Source organism: Danio rerio, chromosome 6 (genome assembly GCF_049306965.1).
Source record: "Danio rerio strain Tuebingen ecotype United States chromosome 6, GRCz12tu, whole genome shotgun sequence".
NCBI lineage: Eukaryota > Metazoa > Chordata > Actinopteri > Cypriniformes > Danionidae > Danio > Danio rerio.
Window position 1 is genome coordinate 28,530,469 of NC_133181.1, and position 18,689 is coordinate 28,549,157.

Sequence of the window (18,689 nt, forward strand, 5' to 3'; positions counted from 1 at the left end):
AATTCATAAAAAAGTTAATTGAGTTCTGTTTTGTGAAGCAGACGGTCTCTCCTCATGGCGGTGTGGCTGCTTTCGGCCCTTGTGTCATCTCTTTGTCTTTGTTAAGATGAAGACTGATGTTCTCTTGTTCTGCTCACGCTTTCATTAGTGACTGAACCGATCACAAAAGTCATGATTCACATTTTGAATCTCATCACACAAGTGCACATACACGTATGCAGTATGTGTGTGACTATGGACCACAAAACAAAACATGAACGTCAATTTTTGGAAATTTAGATTCATAACTATGGTTGTGTATGGTTTGAGGACTTGTTTTCAGCTGTTTGTGTAAAGTTGTAGAACATTTAAACTTGCTTTCAGTTGTGTATAATACTAGAAGTGTTTAGCCACTGTTTCCTTGGTTACTATAAGAGCTTGTGTAGCGAACGCAGACAGTTTCGCGTCGTCCACCTCAGTTTCGGCCCTTGTTTTGACTCTCGAGGCGTGTCCAGCTGAATTCAATCAGCTAGTGCTTTGGGGTTATATAAACAACTAGTTAACCGCGGCAGCGGTCGCGGCAGCCTCGTGTGAAGACCGACGAGTGTAAAGACCATCGACTCTACCTGCGCGACTCCACCGAGCAAAGACACAGACAAAGCACTTGAGTACTTTACTTTCTTGTTTTACTTTATCTTTACACTTATTTTTTTTTTGTTGTCAGTGCACTTTTATTATGTGTTTTCTAATTGCTGTTGTTACTAACACTCGCAAAACACGGGAGGTACGCTGCAGGCATAATCCTCACAACCTTCGTTCAATACATGTATCTACTATTTCACAACTCTCTCTCTCCGTGGGCCTCTGGAATTGTCAATCAGCTGTTAACAAGGCAGATTTTATTACCTCCATAGCTACATATTCTGACTATAATCTCATGGCTCTAACTGAGACCTGGTTGAGGCCGGAGGACACTGCTACACATGCTACTCTTTCTGCTAATTTCTCTTTTTCCCACACTCCTCGTCACACAGGGAGAGGGGGTGGGACGGGACTACTAATTTTCAAAGAATGGAAATTTACTCTAATACTGTCCCTGCCAACAATCAGCTCCTTTGAATTCCATGCAGTCACCATTATCCACCCCTTCTACATAAATGTGGTTGTCATCTACCGCCCACCAGGTAAATTAGGTCACTTCCTAGATGAACTGGATGTTCTTCTCTCATCTTTTTCTAATTTTGCCACTCCCTTGTTGGTGCTAGGTGACTTTAACATTTACGTTGACAAACCGCAAGCTGCAGACTTTCAGACTCTGCTTGCCTCTTTTGACCTAAAAAGAGCACCTACCTCTGCTACCCACAAATCAGGTAATCAGCTAGACCTTATTTACACACGACACTGCTTCACTGATCAAACAATAGTAACTCCACTACAAATATCTGATTATTTCCTTCTGTCTCTCAACATCCACATTACTCCTGAGCCGCCACACACTCCAACACTGGTTACCTTTCGCAGAAACCTACGATCTCTCTCACCCAATAGACTATCCACCATTGTTTCAGACTCTCTTCCTCCATCTCGCAAACTCACTGCACTTGATTCGAACAGTGCCACTATTACACTCTGCTCCACACTAGCATCATGTCTAGACCGATTATGTCCTCTTGCATCCAGGCCAGCCCGTGCCAGTCCTCCTGCACCCTGGCTCTCGGATGAAAACTTCGGGCTGCAGAGAGAATTTGGCGTAAAACTAAAAATCCTGCACAGCTCTTAACATACTCTTCTGTCCTCTTTCTCAGCTGAGGTTACTTCTGCAAAGCAGACATATTACCGTCTGAAAATCAACAATGCCACTAATCCTCGCCTACCTTTTAAAACATTTTCCTCCCTCCTCTATCCTCCTCCTCCACCCGCATCCTCCACACTTACTACTGATGACTTTGCTACATTCTTTTGCACCAAAACTGCAAAAATCAGTGCTCAATTTGCTGCACCTACAACAAACACGCAAGATACAACACCAACACCACACACACTCACCTCTTTTTCTCAGCTCTCTGAGTCTGAGTTGTCCAAACTCGTGCTATCTAGCCATGCAACCATCTGTCCACTCGATCCCATTCCCTCCCATCTCTTGCAAGCCATCTCTCCTGCAGTCATACCAACACTGACTCACATAATTAACACATCTCTTGACTCTGGTTTATTCCCCACTTCATTTAAAGGGGTGGTCCACTACGATATTATATTTTAAACTTCAGTTGATGTGTAATGTAGCTGTGTGAACATAAACAGCATCTCTGAATGTAAAATATTCAAAGTTTAATGCAAAGGGAGACCTTGATTTGTACAGAGTTAGCTTAGCAACGCCTACAATTAACGAATTTTGGGGACTACAAAAAATACTTCCGCCCCCTGTGAGATCACAAAAGTTCGTTATTGCGCATCCCACACTGCGCAGGTAAAGGCCGTGGCCAGAGGCGCTGTAACGTTACTGCAGAGAGAGAAATGCCATCCTGCTGTTTCCACAGAGCTGTTCTGTTTCTGTTGTTGGGCTTCCAAATGACACGACCCAAACACAGAAGTGCTTACAGTTCAATATTAATTATGTTCCAGAGAACTATAAAATACATAGCAAGCATGATTTGACAAAACACAGCTTCCAGAATCTCTCCCAGTTCAGTGCTGGATTCAGTTAAAATCTCCTCAAAGAAGGAGCAAGGAGACGCTGTGAACTCTGAGTCATGACCTGTAAGTGTTTTTATTTGTTAAAATTGATCATGACATGTACAGTGTCTAACTTTAACGGTGTGTTGTAGCAAAGATGTAAACAACGGGAAATTATGGTAACCGCTAACGACTTAGCTAACGTTACAAATCTATATTTATCAAACGGCTGTAAACGCACACACACACATACACATACACGCACTCTTGGCCAGCACCTGCGTCTCTCTGTGTGAGACGGCAGAATTTCTCTCTATAGGCAGCTATGCTATGCGTTTTACAACTCGGACAATAAAGTCGCAAAAGATATGTGAACGATTCATGTTACTTACACAGGCATATTCCGCATATGCATGAAAGACGTCCTGTAACGCATTGATTTAAAAAAAATACAGCAATGATTTCCCAACTGGAGTGTAACATCAAAAACAAATCAATCCAGGCTCACAAAGGTCTCATCTCACATCTTGTGCTTTATTCTGTCACCACAGAAAATAACTTAATCCGAGCATGAGAGAAAAAGAACAATAAAAATCTCTCCCGCGCACATGCGCTTCTCGTGTTACAGATACTTCATCGTATACACGCATAAACACACTAAAAGGCACAGAAACAGTTAAAGGAGCCGCATCCCATTTTCACTCGTTACAGACACGTGTTGACTGACTGACTGACTGACTGTTTACACAAAACGCGCGTGCTTGTCAGGGCGTGACGTGAAGCCGATCGGCGTATCACAGCATATTATGATGATGACCAATCAGAGTCACTTGAGGGTGGGCCTTTTAGAGGAACTAGGAAATATGACAGTCGTTTTCATGTTAGCTGAGTAGCTGTGTATAATCAAAGTGAGATTTATGAAAAAATAACACGATTTCCTTCAAGTTAAACATGAGCACACATTGCTTTGCATCTTATTAACACAACCAAGCCTTAAAAATAACATTCTGGACCACCCCTTTAAGCAAGCTAGGGTAACCCCACTGCTAAAGAAACCCAACCTGGACCATACGCTACTTGAAAACTACAGACCAGTATCCCTGCTTCCATTCATGGCCAAGATTCTGGAGAAAGTAGTGTTCAATCAAGTCCTGGACTTTCTTACTCAAAACAATCTCATGGACAACAAGCAATCCGGCTTTAAGAAAGGCCACTCAACTGAGACTGCACTGCTCTCGGTCGTGGAGGATCTCAGACTGGCTAAAGCAGACTCTAAATCATCAGTCCTCATTTTGCTGGACTTGTCAGCTGCTTTTGACACTGTCAACCACCAGATCCTGCTATCTACGCTCGAGTCACTGGGCGTTGCGGGCACTGTTATACAATGGTTCAGATCTTACCTCTCTGACAGGTCATTCAGGGTGTCTTGGAGGGGAGAGGTGTCCAACCTACAGCATCTAAACACTGGGGTACCTCAAGGCTCTGTTCTTGGGCCACTTCTCTTCTCCATCTACACATCATCTCTAGGACCAGTCATTCAGAGACATGGATTCTCCTACCACTGCTATGCTGATGATACCCAGCTATACCTCTCTTTTCATCTTGATGATCCCTCGGTTCCAGCTCGTATCTCAGCCTGCCTGTTGGATATTTCACACTGGATGAAAGATCATCATCTTCAGCTGAACCTCGCAAAAACGGAAATGCTTGTAGTTTCTGCCAACTCGACTCTACACCATAACTTTTCAATCCAGATGGATGGGGCAACCATTACTGCATCCAAAATGGTGAAAAGCCTTGGAGTAACGATTGATGACCAACTAAACTTCTCTGACCACATTTCTAGAACTGCTCGATCGTGCAGATTCGCACTCTATAACATCAGAAAGATCCGACCCTTCTTATCTGAACATGCAGCTCAACTCCTTGTTCAAGCTCTTGTTCTCTCCAAACTGGATTACTGCAGCTCTCTACTAGCTGGGCTTCCAGCTAACTCTATCAAGCCTCTTCAACTGCTCCAGAACGCAGCAGCACGAGTGGTCTTCAATGAACCTAAACGAGCACATGTCACTCCGCTGCTAGTCCGTTTGCACTGGCTGCCAGTTGCTGCTCGCATCAAATTCAAAGCTCTGATGTTTGCCTACAAAGTGACTTCTGGCCTAGCTCCTTCTTATCTGCTCTCACTTCTGCAGATCTATGTGCCCTCCAGAAACTTGCGTTCTGTGAATGAACGTCGCCTCGTGGTTTCATCCCAAAGAGGGAAGAAATCACTTTCGCAAACGCTCACGCTCAATCTGCCTAGTTGGTGGAATGAACTCCCTAACTGCATCAGAACAGCAGAGTCACTCGCTACTTTCAAGAAACGACTAAAAACTCAACTGTTTAGTCTCCACTTCACTTCCTAATCTGCAATTGCCTCTTTGAATATCACACTAACTGTACAAAAAAAAAAAAAAACTAATACTACTAATACTTCCCTTCTTAGACTTTACAGACCTGAAACTTGCCTTTAGTACTTATTCATTGTTGCTCTTAGTTGTGTAAATTGCTTCCTTGTCCTCATTTGTAAGTCGCTTTGGATAAAAGCGTCTGCTAAATGACTAAATGTAAATGTAAATGTAAATAACTCACCTGAATGTGGAATAAATAAGATTTTTTATCGATTTACTAATCAAACATTAAACATTGATACATCTATAGCAGGAAATTACAAAATAAATTGATGAAACATTTAACTTTAGATGCACAAGATCTTAGTTGCCTTAAGAAAAAGAGCCTTCTTGACCAGGCTGGAAATGTTGGTGGCCAAGGACAGGTGCTTTGAGATGTGGGTACCGAGGAACTTAAAGGATGGGACAGGCTCAACGGCCATACCATTGATGTGAATCGATCATATGAGCCTGTTCGTCCCTTCCTGACATATTTGTGCAACAAGAGTGTTTTTGTGTTCCAGGGTTGCACACAAACAAACATATATCAATTTCCTTCCAAGAACACATGATCAGAAATCAGGCCCGATCACGCGATCTCGATCGGAATCAGACATTACCTCCCGATCTAAGGTATATATATATATATATATATACCAACTCAAAAGTGTATAAGTGTATATATATATATATATATATATATATATATATATATATATAGTGCTGTCAAAATTAGTGCGTTAACGCATGCGGTTAAAAAATAATAATTTTACGCAATTAACGCAGGTGCAGTTTTTTTTTGTTATTTCCTGTTGTGGTCGACGTGTGTTTAAGGTGCAAAGAAATTTGAATAAGACCAAGGAAGCGCTTTTTGAAGGCAAGTTTCAGTATAAAACAATTAATGTTTAATGTCTGTTTTAATGGAATTTGATACCGCATGGCGAACGGAAGAAAAAACCTTCCCATTTCGTGACTCGGTGGTCCTTTAAGGTATTAAAAAATCGCTGCTTGCATAGTAGACTGTTAATAAGAGTATTATCCTAATCATATTAAAATCATAGTTTTGGTGTCTTATGTAAATGTACTCAGAAAATGACAGATGATGTCGCGAGCTGTGAGAGAGCGCATTCCTCTGCCTTTCAGCATGCTTCCCTCAAATGAGTATGTGTTTGTGTGTGTGTGTGTGTGTGTGTGTGTGTGTGTGTGTGTGTATATGTAATTTTCTTTTTAATTCAAAGGGCGTTTTAAAATGCCATAAATTGCAGTGTTTTTGCATCTTGGGTTTAATCTCAGCGATTATAGGATTAGTTCAAAATAATACTAATAATAACAATAAAACAGTCAACAATTTTTCTTCCCAAAAAGCATACATACTTAAAGCACATCCTGGATTGAATGATGTTTTGTCAAATAAATGAAACCTGAAAACCACATGTTCTTACAGACAGCAAATTTTATTTGAAATGCCTAGAGACTAATGTATATAAAAGGAAAAAAAAAGTACTATTATAAAAGAAAGATGGCAGTTTTTTGATTATTACTATTATTAAAAAAAGAAATTTTAATACAGACATTGCTGAAATAATCTGAAAACCAGCAAGAGCCAGTATGGGATGAATGATTCATGAAGGCACTATTTAAAGTACAACTAATGTTGGTTTGAGCCTTTCTTTCGTATCTTTAACCCATCGAACAGGGTAGTAGTCTGATGTAGTTATATTAAGCCAATACTACTACGCTTCAAAGTAATACAGTTCCTGTTGTTACGATTCCAAAAACACAATCAAAAAGGCCAGATCTAATGGTCTTTGACCTGGTCAAAATATTCTCTGTACTGGAAAGTTTGTCTTAGATATCAATGTTCCCACTGCTTCGTTATTTTAGTCTTCAAAACGTGATAAAAAATAAAAACGAGAATAGAAAAAGCAAGCACCAGTGGAATCCCCCCCTCTCCCCCCACCAAAAAAAAAAAAAAAAGATGTGTATTTTCTAAATAACTATTTTCAAGACTTTGAACCATTTGATCCAAATACATAAAATATACATACAATTTGTACATATATGAAATCTGTGTTTTTTTGAGTGTGTGTTTATGTGTGTGTGTGTGCGTGTGTGCATGTGTTTAAACCACTTTCTATCTTCTGGCTACAATACCTTTACTAAAGTCTGCAAACACTGTTCATGGCATTCAATTAAAAATGAATATACACAATGCAAGAAAGTGTTAAGAATTCACAAAACCACATTTAGTAGTAAAATAAAGAAGTGCTCGTAATGTACCAAATGTCTGGTACAAAAAGCACTATCCTTTTGACCCTGTTCAAAATTGAATTTTTACAACAGTGATTGGTGGCCAAAGAGGTCCTGTCGTGATCTTTTGGAAGGCATGATAAATTGTGATTTTTTTATTGATGTCACAAGTTCATTAAAAAGACAATGGACTTAAGAGTTCCTTGATACCAGAGTTCACAGTAAGTTCCTTCAAAAAAAAAAAAAAAACGTGTTCCAAAATCCTCAAGTGCAGGACTTTCAGGCATCTTTGTACTTTTCCATGTGAACGTGACATGATAGCACTTGAACGGGCCGGATGATACTTGGACTATGCCAATGTCTGCACTAGTTTACTTTTGGATAGATTTTCTCGTAAAAAAAGTTCTGAGAAAGCAGGTAAAGCTCGCCGTCTTTTTCTCTGACACTGTGAGCTCGCACAAACTGAAACTGTTCCAGAGCAAACTCATAGAACTCGTTCTCCATCTTCCAGATGTTGGACTGCTGAAGCTTCGAGATGGACTCTTTAGTGGGAGGCTTCTTTTCACTCGTTTTCCTCAAGTGAGACTTCTTACCTGCACATATACACATACAGTAATGTGAAAAAATTTAGGACACCCTTTGAAATTCCAATTATTCCAAATCAAGACATAAAATTTAACTTTGGGTCTTAAAATTTGAAAAATAAAACCTCAAAGATGATAAACAACATTTATACACCACACAAACTATAAAGACATTCATAATATTCCAGAAAAAGTGTCCATCATGGATGCACATTTTTTAAAATAGGCACTATACCTACAGTATTGTTCAAAATAATAGCAGTACAATGTGACTAACCAGAATTAACCAGGTTTTTAGTTTATTTTTTATTGATACATGGCAAACAAGTTACCAGTAGGTGCAGTAGATTCACTTAGGGCTGTAAAATTGGGCAATTAGTTGAAAAGGGTGTGTTAAAAAAAAAGCAGTGTGGCAGTCAATCAGTGAGGTCATTAATTTGTGATCTTGTTGAACATGCGTTTCAAAGCCTGAGGCAATTGGGTCGTTTAAGACATTGTTCATAAGAACAGCGTACTTTGATTGAAAAGTTGATTGGAGAGGGGAAACCTATATAGAGGTGCAAAAATATCGGCTGTTCACTTAAAATGATCTCCAATGCCTTAAAATGGAGGGCAAAACCATAGAGACGTGGAAGAAAATGGAACACAACCAATAAAATGGATCGAAGAGTAATCAGAATGGCAAAGGCTCAGCCAATGATCAGCTGCAGGATGATCAAAGACAATCTGAAGTTACCTGTAAGTACTGTGACAGTTAAAAGACATCTGTGTAAAGCTAATCTATTTTCAAGAACTGGCCTAAAGAGAAATGGAAGAACTGATATATATATATATATATATATATATATATATATATATATATATATATATATATATATATATATATATATATATATATATATATATATATATACATATACATATACATGTTTTTTTTTATAAATAATAAATTAATTAAATAATATATAAAATGTGGTAAGTGAAAAATATATATGTACCCTATAATGAATAAATGTCATTTTAATTAATTAATTTATTTTTTATTTAAAAATGTGTGTATTAGTTTTTCTATTTATTAAATAATGTCTTTTCAATTCAGGCCACTTAATTTATTTAGGGCTAGCAAAAACTGAAAACTGCCTGCCTGAAAGGCTACTAAGGAGTCCTTTGTTCAGTTATATTTCACCAGAGTCAACTCTCGGTTCTCATTTATCATGGTTTCCACAAAAGTATCAAGTAATATTGATGAATATTATGTTATTATCAAATCAGCATATTTAAATGACTTCTAATGAAATAAAAACATTACCTGTGCGGTAGAGCTCAGTTGCTCCTCTGAAAAAGCGTGGCAGAGCAGCTTCCAGCATCATGATGAAATCCTCAAGCTCCTCCGTCACTCCAACCAGCAGATACTCGTTCACCAGATTATACTTAGCCTGTTCCAGAGCCCACTTGCTGCCAACATTCCTGCACAAACACACACACATATCATTTCCAGCTCTTAAAAGTTTTAAAAACAAATCAGTATATAGCGTGACCCAATCAATGAGTCTAACGAGAAAAGCCTCAAGTTAAAAACAGTTTGCAGACGGTGTATTTTACCCACCAGCACTCAGAGTAATGGCCACAGAAGAAGGGGATCTGTAACCAAAGCTTCTCAGGAGCACAATCTGAGCCTCCAGATGACACACACTCATCAAATGTCTAAAACACAGATACATACTTTATTGCACACATTTAATCATGAATGTGGTCAGAATCAGACACATTTAATCAGAATGTGAGTTGTTATTTCTTACATTAAAGGCTTTGTGAAATTTTGAAAGAGAAATATCAAATATTTATACACACCTTTTTGTCTCCTTGCTTTCTCCGTCGGAGACCTGGTCGATAGTCATCTCCAAATCGAAGGAAATAGTAGTAGGACACCAATCTTTCAATGGGATCCCGTACGATGTTGATGTATACTGGCTTCCCCTTAACTCCAAACCTACAGTATTTAGGGAACAATGGCGATTGTTTTATGATGTTATATTATATTATATTATATTATATTATTAAACAACAATGTGAAGGTATTTATTACTAACTAATGAATTGTTTGTCAATAAAAAATGTGATTATTAGAATAACAATCTGAGTGAGTGGTTTTTGCCTTATCTTTTGCTTTAATGACAAATGAGAAGAATAAACTCTGCAAAGGTGTCATTAATACATTAAACGTGTAATAATCATTTTAAAATCCTTGTAATTTTGTTTTCAAGAGGTGCTTAACCATTCGAAATATGTGTTTCTTGAACAACATAGCCACATGAGTTCCAAATAATTGTAAAGTATTCAGTGTGATTTCAAGACTAAATAAATAAATATTAGAATAAGTGCATGTTCAATTTTAACCACCAGTTTGGAGCAGTTGTGAATAACATTTTAATATTATTCTAATGTCAACAGAAAATAAATAGTTTGTTAATTATTTTATATTATTTTCTTAAATAGTCATTATTATTATTATAATTATTATTAATTCTATTTTGCACAAAAAACCCTTTTTGCATTTGCAAGAAAAAAACTATTATTATTCAAAACCAAAATCTTTAATCAAAAGGTTTTTTGATAATAACACATCAATTTATCTCCAAAAAAGATAAATGTATTTACAGATATTTTGTATTTACACGTTGTCCCAACACAAATACATTAAGGTAACTTAATCACTTTTACAAATTTAAGTGGATTAGACATAAAACAATTGAAAAAAAAACTTAATTATGTTGCTTCAACTCAATTTAAATAGGTAGTTTGAACAAGCAGCAAGTCATTTTTGAGTGACTTAAGGTCTGTTCCATTATCAACCACTAGAGTGCAGAAGCACTTAAAAAGTTAAGCATCTGCCTGATACCGTGAATTTACTCTCCAATGACTAGAGTCATAATCACTACACTCAAGTGCAGCACAAGTGCTTCCACTTTTTAGTGTCAACTTTTGCATAAATACAGCAGAACTCACTTTGTGAAATCTAGGTAGGAGACATGGCCGTGGTAGAACCCTGGCTTCATTTCTCGCCAGGATGTCACGTTCCTTACAAACCTCATCTGTAAGCACAAGATAACGCATTCGATTAGTACACCAAAAGTATTTTAATAACACATGATATGCTGCCATCATTCAAGCATCAACAATATTCACAATATCTCAAATAACAATCTGGCCCTGATGTGCTGCATCTGTCACAGCCTGCTAAACAAACCAGTCGTGTGGCCACTCACTCCACACCTGACAAAATAACATTTCTGCTGTGTTTTCTCCAGACTTCCTCACAGCTGTACTCCTCTGGGAGGGAAAGGTTGTACCATCTGCACCATCGACATTTTGCAATGAAAGCCAGACCGGATATTACCCTGGTACAAATCACACTCGTATCATAACTGTGCATCTGCAGTGAGCTTTTTGTATATGACGGAAGATGAATACAAATGCAAAAGTAATCTCATCACTCCATGTCCTGATTTTGCAGAATGAGTTTAGTCATTCTGGAACATAATTTCTGTCCGAAAATATAATCCAAACTAAATCCTTACCAATACCCTATTCTTAAAATCAGAGGGAAATAGTAGGTGAATGATGTAGAAGCACTAATCTCTGATTTTAAGTCTAAATGAATCAAACTATAAACTTGTCCCTTAAATCTATTAACTGTGATTCCAGGAACAATCAAAGAGGCTGATCTATCATTCAGGCACACGTTGCACGTGGTAACAATCAGGTACTGCTTTGTTTGCAATTTCTAAAATAAACTTATTTTTGTAAAAATATTCTGTGGAAATTATAATAATTTTACAGTGCATGTGACATTAATTACCAATCAGGTGTGCACATACATTATTTAGATATAAATAGAACCTAGACAATAAACTCAATCAAAAAGTTTTTGTTTTGTTTTGTTTGTAATAAGTATTGTCTTGTATTAAAAAAAAAAAACAGTTCACTCTAAAATGAACATTACCTCACTATTTACTCCCCATCAAGTGGTTCTAAACCATTAGGAGTTCCTTCATGCTGTTGCACAAAAAAGAAGATAGTTTGAAGAAAGTTGCGTTACTTAGTTTTTGTAGTAAGTAATGTGTTACGGTACTTTTGAGTTACTTTTGCATTACTTTTTATCACCTGGCTAAAGCTTGATCTATTTCAGAACCTGTATTTTTAATAGAGGAGTTCTGCAATTAACAACACATTGCATAACCTTCATTTACCATTAAAAAACACATCAAAACATATATTTTATAGGATAATGTTATCTTAGGAATTTCCGACCCCAGAGCTATACATGGCGTATATTCAGATTAATAGAAGTTTTAAACAATGTGTTTGCTACTTTGTACTATTTTCTAAAGTAAAATCATTGTCCATTGAGACGATCCCCTTTTCCTTGATGCGTTCAACATAATGAATACATTCTCTCGTTGGCTGCCTGATTCATTGTGAACACTTTAATTTTAATATAGCATTTTTTTAAACTAAAAATTAACTCGCATTACATTTTCAAAAAAGTAACTTAAATATTATTACATACGTTTAATGCACATTACTACACCTCATTTTAGTAATGCGTTACTTTACTTGTTAATTACTAAAGTAAAATTAAGCAACTCCCATTACCCACAACACTGATAACCATTGACTTCCATAGTAAAAAAATAAATAAGAATACTATGGAAGACAATGGTTAGGTGTCTAGCTAACATACAAAATATTATATTTTGTGTTCAACAAAGAAAAGAAACTCATAAACAACTCTGACTTTGCTTAGACAAAAATCTTGTCACTTAAGAGAAATAATGTACAGTATAGAATATAAAGTCAAAGTATTAATATTGTGTATGACTCCCATAAACCTGGATGACTGCATCCATCCATCTCTGCAATGACTTAAATAACTTATTAATAAAGTCATCAGGCAAAGAAAGCGTGCTTGCAGGAATCCTATCACAGGACTTCTTCAAGATTCTTTGGATTCATCTTCAATGTCACCTCCTCCATCTGACTCCAAACATGCTTAATAATGTTCATATCTGGTGACTGTTCTGGACAATCCTGGAGCACCTTGAGCTTTTTTGCTTTCAGGAAATTTGATGCAGAGGCTGAAGTGAGAGCCCTAACCTGCTAAAAAAATTACCTTTTTCCTGTGGTTTGTAATGCAATGGGCACAGATGTCTTGATACCTCAGGCTGTTGATGTTGCCATCCACTCTGCAGATCTCCCAAATGCCCTCATACTGAATGTAACCCCAAACCATTATTTTTCTTTCACCAAACTTGACTGAGTTCTGTCAGAATCTTGAGTCCATGTGGGTTCCAATAAGTCTTCTTCAAGATTTGTGATGATTGAAGTGCAGTTCAACAGATGATTTCATGCTCGAGTGACGTCACTGACGTCACTGTCTCCGTTCGGTCGCCTACTGCGTGTGCTTGAAGTTTGGACTCGCTATTTACTCGCTATTTATATCTTAATCATGAAATTCTTCCTCATTCACTAAGTATTTGTCTCTCCCACTTGGGTGAACAAACCCTTAATACATTTATACAAACAAATCTGCTTAAAACGGTCTGTCCCTCGAGCATCCGCCTGTTGTTTGTAGCTTTAGCCTGCTAGCACCGCTGGTCAGCTAAAGCTACCAACCTCTTTTACCATACACTTTTGGCTTACTGGCCTTGCTCTTTACCCCGTAAAATGTCACTTGTGTCTCTGTCATTGTGTGCAGGAGAAGCATCGATGGAGGCGTTTGAGCTGGAGCTGGAAGAAGTGGAGTCCCAGATCCGTGCGCTTACGGTGAGGCGGACGCGGCTGCAGAAACAACGGGCGTTGCTTGTTGTGCCTAACGCTAAGGCCGCCTCGTCATATAAGGTAAGTGGAAATTACAACCACATCACTCCCTCTACCTCAACCCCGCGTCCTTCTCTGTCCAGGTCCAGCGCACCCGGAGCGCGGCTCGGATAGGCGTCCTTCACGCCAACACCTGGGTGCAGCCGCGTAAGGTACTTGCCAGATCCCAGGGCAGAATGTCTCCTCCTCCCGTGTTCGAAATCTCCACGGAGAACCGCTTCTCCCCTCTTCGCGAGACGGGTCCCGATGTGGCCATCATCGGTGACTCGATCGTTCGTCACATCCGTGCCGCCTCCTCAAAAGGTAATAAAGTACTTACTTTCTGTTTTCCTGGTGCCCGTGTAAGAAATATTTCTACACAGATTCCAACTACCCTGGGCGCTGCCGAGAGCCCTGGTGCCGTTGTCTTTCACGTGGGGACAAATGACACCGGGCTCCGGCAGTCGGAGATCATGAAAAAGGACTTCAGGAGCCTGACGAGACGGTTCGACGCACCTCGCCCGCCACGCAGATCATAGTTCTGGGCCGCTTCCTACCTACCGCCGAGGAAATGAAAGGTTCAGTAGACTTTTAGCTCTGAATGAATGGCTATTAACATGGTGTAAAGAACAGAAATTGCTCTTTGCTAATAACTGGAATCTTTTCTGGGAGCGTCCTAGGCTCTTCCGTGCTGACGGCTTGCACCCCAGTCGAGCCAGAGCTGAACTCCTGTCGGACAACATCTCCAGATTACTTCGCACCATCTGACTAGCAGGTAAAAATGTACAAAATTCACATTATGGCCACCTAGACTCTTGTTCGTCCCGCTCAAACATCAGTAATGCATATATGGCGAATCCTATAGAGACTGTGTCTGTTTCTCGTATTATTAGATTAAGAAATAAACGTACTGTGTGCTCCAGAAAAAAATCTATTAAGAATCAAACCAGAAAAACTGGTTAAAAGTGAAAATACAAATTTCGTAAAGCTTGGTCTCCTAAACTTCAGGTTACTTGCACCTAAAGCACTTATCATAAATGAAATAATAACAGAAAACAATCTTAATGCACTCTGTCTCACTGAAACCTGGCTGAAACAAAATGACTATATTAGCTTAAATGAAGCAACTCCTCCAGGATTCTTATATAAACATGAGGCTCGTCAAACTGGTCGTGGTGGTGGAGTTGCATCAATCTTTAGTGATTTCCTTAATGTTAATAAGAGAAACGGACTTATGTTTCGCTCCTTTGAAGTATTAGCGCTTAATGTTCAGCTTCCAGATTCTATGCAAAAACCTATGTTATCTCTCGCTTTAATCACCATATATAGACCCTCCGGGCCCTATGTCAATTTTCTAAAAGAATTTTCTAATTTTATTTCTGACTTACTAGTCAAAACTGATAAAATGCTAATTGTAGGTGACTTTAACATCCACATAGATGACGCTAACGATACATTAGGGCTCGCGTTTATGGATTTAATACACTCACTTGGGATAAAGCAAAACGTTGTGGGTCCAACCCATCGCTTAAAGCATACATTAGATCTAATTCTGTCTTATAGAGTCGAGGTTACTGACGTAGACATTATATCACAAAGTGATGATATTACAGATCACTACCTCTTACTATATAAGCTGTGTTTACCTGAAATTAGCAAACCCGCTCCAATACTCCGCCCTAGTAGAACTATTGTTCCGTCAACCAAAGATGAATTTATAAATAACATACCTGATCTTTCTCTATTTCGTAATGCACCCGCAAACTCAAATGATCTTGATTTAGTAACCAGCGGTATGGATGCCATCTTTACTAGCACACTAAATACTGTGGCACCCATCAAATTAAAAAAGGCTAGAGAGATTAAAACTACACCATGGTATAATAGTTATACTCGTGCGCTCAAAACAGCAACCCGCGCCCTGGAACGTAAATGGAAAAAAAATTTATTTAGAGGTCTTTAGAATTGCGTACAAAGACAGTATGTCCAGCTATAGGAGGGCTCTAAAATCTGCCAGGACCGAGCACCTGCGCAAACTGATAGAAAATAATCATAACAATCCTAGATTTTTATTTAACACCATCTCTAAATTAGCAAATAATCGGTTATCCTTGAAACAAACTGTTCCACATCAAATTAGTAGTGATGACTTCATGAATTTTTTCAGTGATAAAATAGAAGGCTTTAGACAGAAAATAGGAGATGCCAAACTTTCTGCACCGGCTAATACTCCAAATCCTGTAAATATTTCATTGAATCATAATAATAACCTTCACTGCTTCAAAATCATAGAACAGGAAGAGCTAGATAAAATTATAAATAGCTCTAAACCAGCTACGTGTATGCTGGACTCAATTCCAACAAAATTACTGAAAGAGCTGCTACCTGCTATAGGAGAACCTCTTCTTAACATTATCAACTCTTCTTTATCTATAGGCCATGTTCCAAACTCTTACAAGCTAGCTGTTATTAAGCCTATTATTAAGAAACCGCAACTAGACACCAACAACTTAGCTAACTATAGGCCTATTTCAAATCTTCCATTTATGTCTAAAATACTAGAAAAAGTAGTTTCTACTCACTTATGCTCCTTTCTGCAGACCAACAATATTTTTGAAGTGTTTCAGTCAGGTTTCAGGGCTCATCACAGTACAGAAACCGCCTTGGTGAAAATAACCAATGATTTACTCTTAGCTGCTGACCAAGAGAGCATCTCGCTATTAGTTTTACTCGATCTTAGTGTGGCATTTGACACCATTGACCACAATATCCTCATAAATCGCTTAAAGTCTACAGGTGTCCAGGGACAAGCTCTACAATGGTTTAAGTCATACTTAACTGACCGTTACCAGTTTGTGAATATTAATGGACAGCCTTCACAAGTCAACCCAGTAAAGTATGGGGTGCTTCAAGGATCAGTTTTAGGTCCTTTGCTGTTTACAATTTACATGCTACCTCTGGGAGACATTATTAGAAGACATGGGATCAACTTTCACTGCTATGCAGATGATACTCAATTATATATTTCAACTGAACCTGACGAGACATCTGAACTTTCTAAACTAACTGAGTGTATCAAAGACATCAAAGACTGGATGACCAACAATTTTCTTCTCTTAAACTCCGACAAAACAGAATTATTACTTATAGGGCCTAAATCTTGTACACAGCAGATCTCGCAACTCAATCTACAATTAGAGGGATACAAAGTTAGCTTTAGCTCTATTATAAAAAATCTGGGTGTCATATTAGACAGCAATCTAACTTTTAAAAACCATATATCCCATGTCACAAAAACTGCCTTCGAATTATGAAATTACAAAATATGCTATCCATCTCAGATGCAGAAAAGCTAGTCCATGCTTTTTTGACTTCTAGGCTGGATTACTGTAATGCTCTATTTGCTGGCTGCCCAGCATCCTCTATTAACAAAGTTCAATTAGTACAAAATGCAGCAGCCAGAGTTCTGACCAGATCTAGAAAATATGATCATATCACCCCAATTTTATCCTTCTTACACTGGCAGCCTGTTAAGTTTCATATTGAATTTAAAATATTACTTCTCACCTATAAAGCTCTAAATAATCTAGATCCTGTTTATCTAACCAACCTTCTGTCTCGCAACAATCCAACTCGCTCTTTAAGATCTCAAAACTCAGGGCTTGTGGTAGTACCTAGAATAGCAAAATCAAGTAAAGGAGGTCGAGCCTTCTCTTTCATGGCTCCTACACTCTGGAATAGCCTTCCTGATAACGTCCGAGGCTCAGACACACTCTCCCAGTTCAAAACTAGATTAAAGGCCTATCTGTTTAGTAAAGCATACACTCAATGCATCACCTAGCGGGTTCCACACAGGCTTCTGCATCTTGCTTATATACACTATGAACAGCAGCTATGCTAATTATTCTCTTTATTCTCTATTTTCACCTGGGGATACTCATCCCGAGGTCCTCAGATTATGCAGAGTCACTGACTGGATCCAAGACCAGCGACGAGATAATCCCAAGGCTTCCATATCCGGGACCAGGCCATATCCTGAGCTGCTGCTGCGTTGATGGTCATGGGGAGTGGAGAACATGAGTCTGATTCCAGCAATGCTCCAGGGACAGACGAGTCTTCGCTGAGGCCATCTTCCAGCCTCCACCGCGGTGATTGAAGCTCTGTACAAGACTTTTGGCCAGCGGAGAAATTAAAATGGTCATGCCCAACTGAATCTGGTTCTCTCAAGGTTTTTTTCTTAACTCCTATCAGGTGAAGTTTTTTTTTCCCTCTCTGCTGTCGCTACTGGCTCGCATGGTTCAGGATTGGTAGAGCTACGCATCGATGAACTTGCTCTTCAGTGTTTAAACTCTCAGTAATGATTTTAAATCACACTGAACTGAGCTAAACTGAACTGAACTTAAACACTAAAAACTGAACTACACTGTTCCAGGTACTATGGCCATTTATGTTAAGCTGTTTTGACACAATCTACATTGTAAAAGCGCTATACAAATAAAGCTCAACTGAATTGAATTTAATTGAATGGTTTATCTGAAAAATTTACCTTCTGCCACTTTTCCAAATAATCAACTAGAAGTCAAGGTATTTATTGCTGCTCATATAATGGGTGTAAGAGCCATTATGTTTGTTGTGATGCTGTTTTTGACCACTGGGTGAAGTGTGGGTTTGGAGGAGTATATAGGTAGACAAAGACTTAGAACAACAGGTGTGTAATTAGAGGGAAGCACAACATTTATTGACCGTGTTTGAAAGAGCTTTATGGAGGCATTCAATGTTATTTTATGAGCATTTATATATCAGACTGTGAGTGGAAATTGAGCCATAAGAACTGTCTGTGAAAAAAATAAATCTGATAAGCAGTATTTGGAAGATGATTCGTTTGTTGAGATCTCACGCGTCAGAAACAACCCTA

General features: G+C 38.4%; 2 protein-coding genes across 2 annotated transcripts in view; one reads left to right on the forward strand and one right to left on the reverse strand.

Annotated features, from left to right (window-relative positions):
* kyat3.2 (kynurenine aminotransferase 3, tandem duplicate 2) overlaps positions 1–14,352 on the forward strand; it is an 808,856-nt gene extending 794,504 nt beyond the window's left edge. Inside the window, exons 14-16 of the transcript XR_012407225.1 lie at positions 13,674–13,741; positions 13,879–14,098; positions 14,158–14,352. The gene's annotated coding sequence lies outside the window, so the exon portion shown is untranslated. The remainder of the gene's footprint in view (positions 1–13,673; positions 13,742–13,878; positions 14,099–14,157) is intronic.
* hs2st1b (heparan sulfate 2-O-sulfotransferase 1b) overlaps positions 6,517–18,689 on the reverse strand; it is a 163,096-nt gene continuing 150,923 nt past the window's right edge. Inside the window, exons 3-7 of the mRNA XM_009302420.5 lie at positions 10,922–11,007; positions 9,767–9,905; positions 9,522–9,619; positions 9,225–9,382; positions 6,517–7,924 (exon numbers count right to left, since the gene is read on the reverse strand). Coding sequence (XP_009300695.1) covers positions 7,698–7,924; positions 9,225–9,382; positions 9,522–9,619; positions 9,767–9,905; positions 10,922–11,007 — 708 coding nt within the window. The 3' untranslated portion in view covers positions 6,517–7,697. The remainder of the gene's footprint in view (positions 7,925–9,224; positions 9,383–9,521; positions 9,620–9,766; positions 9,906–10,921; positions 11,008–18,689) is intronic.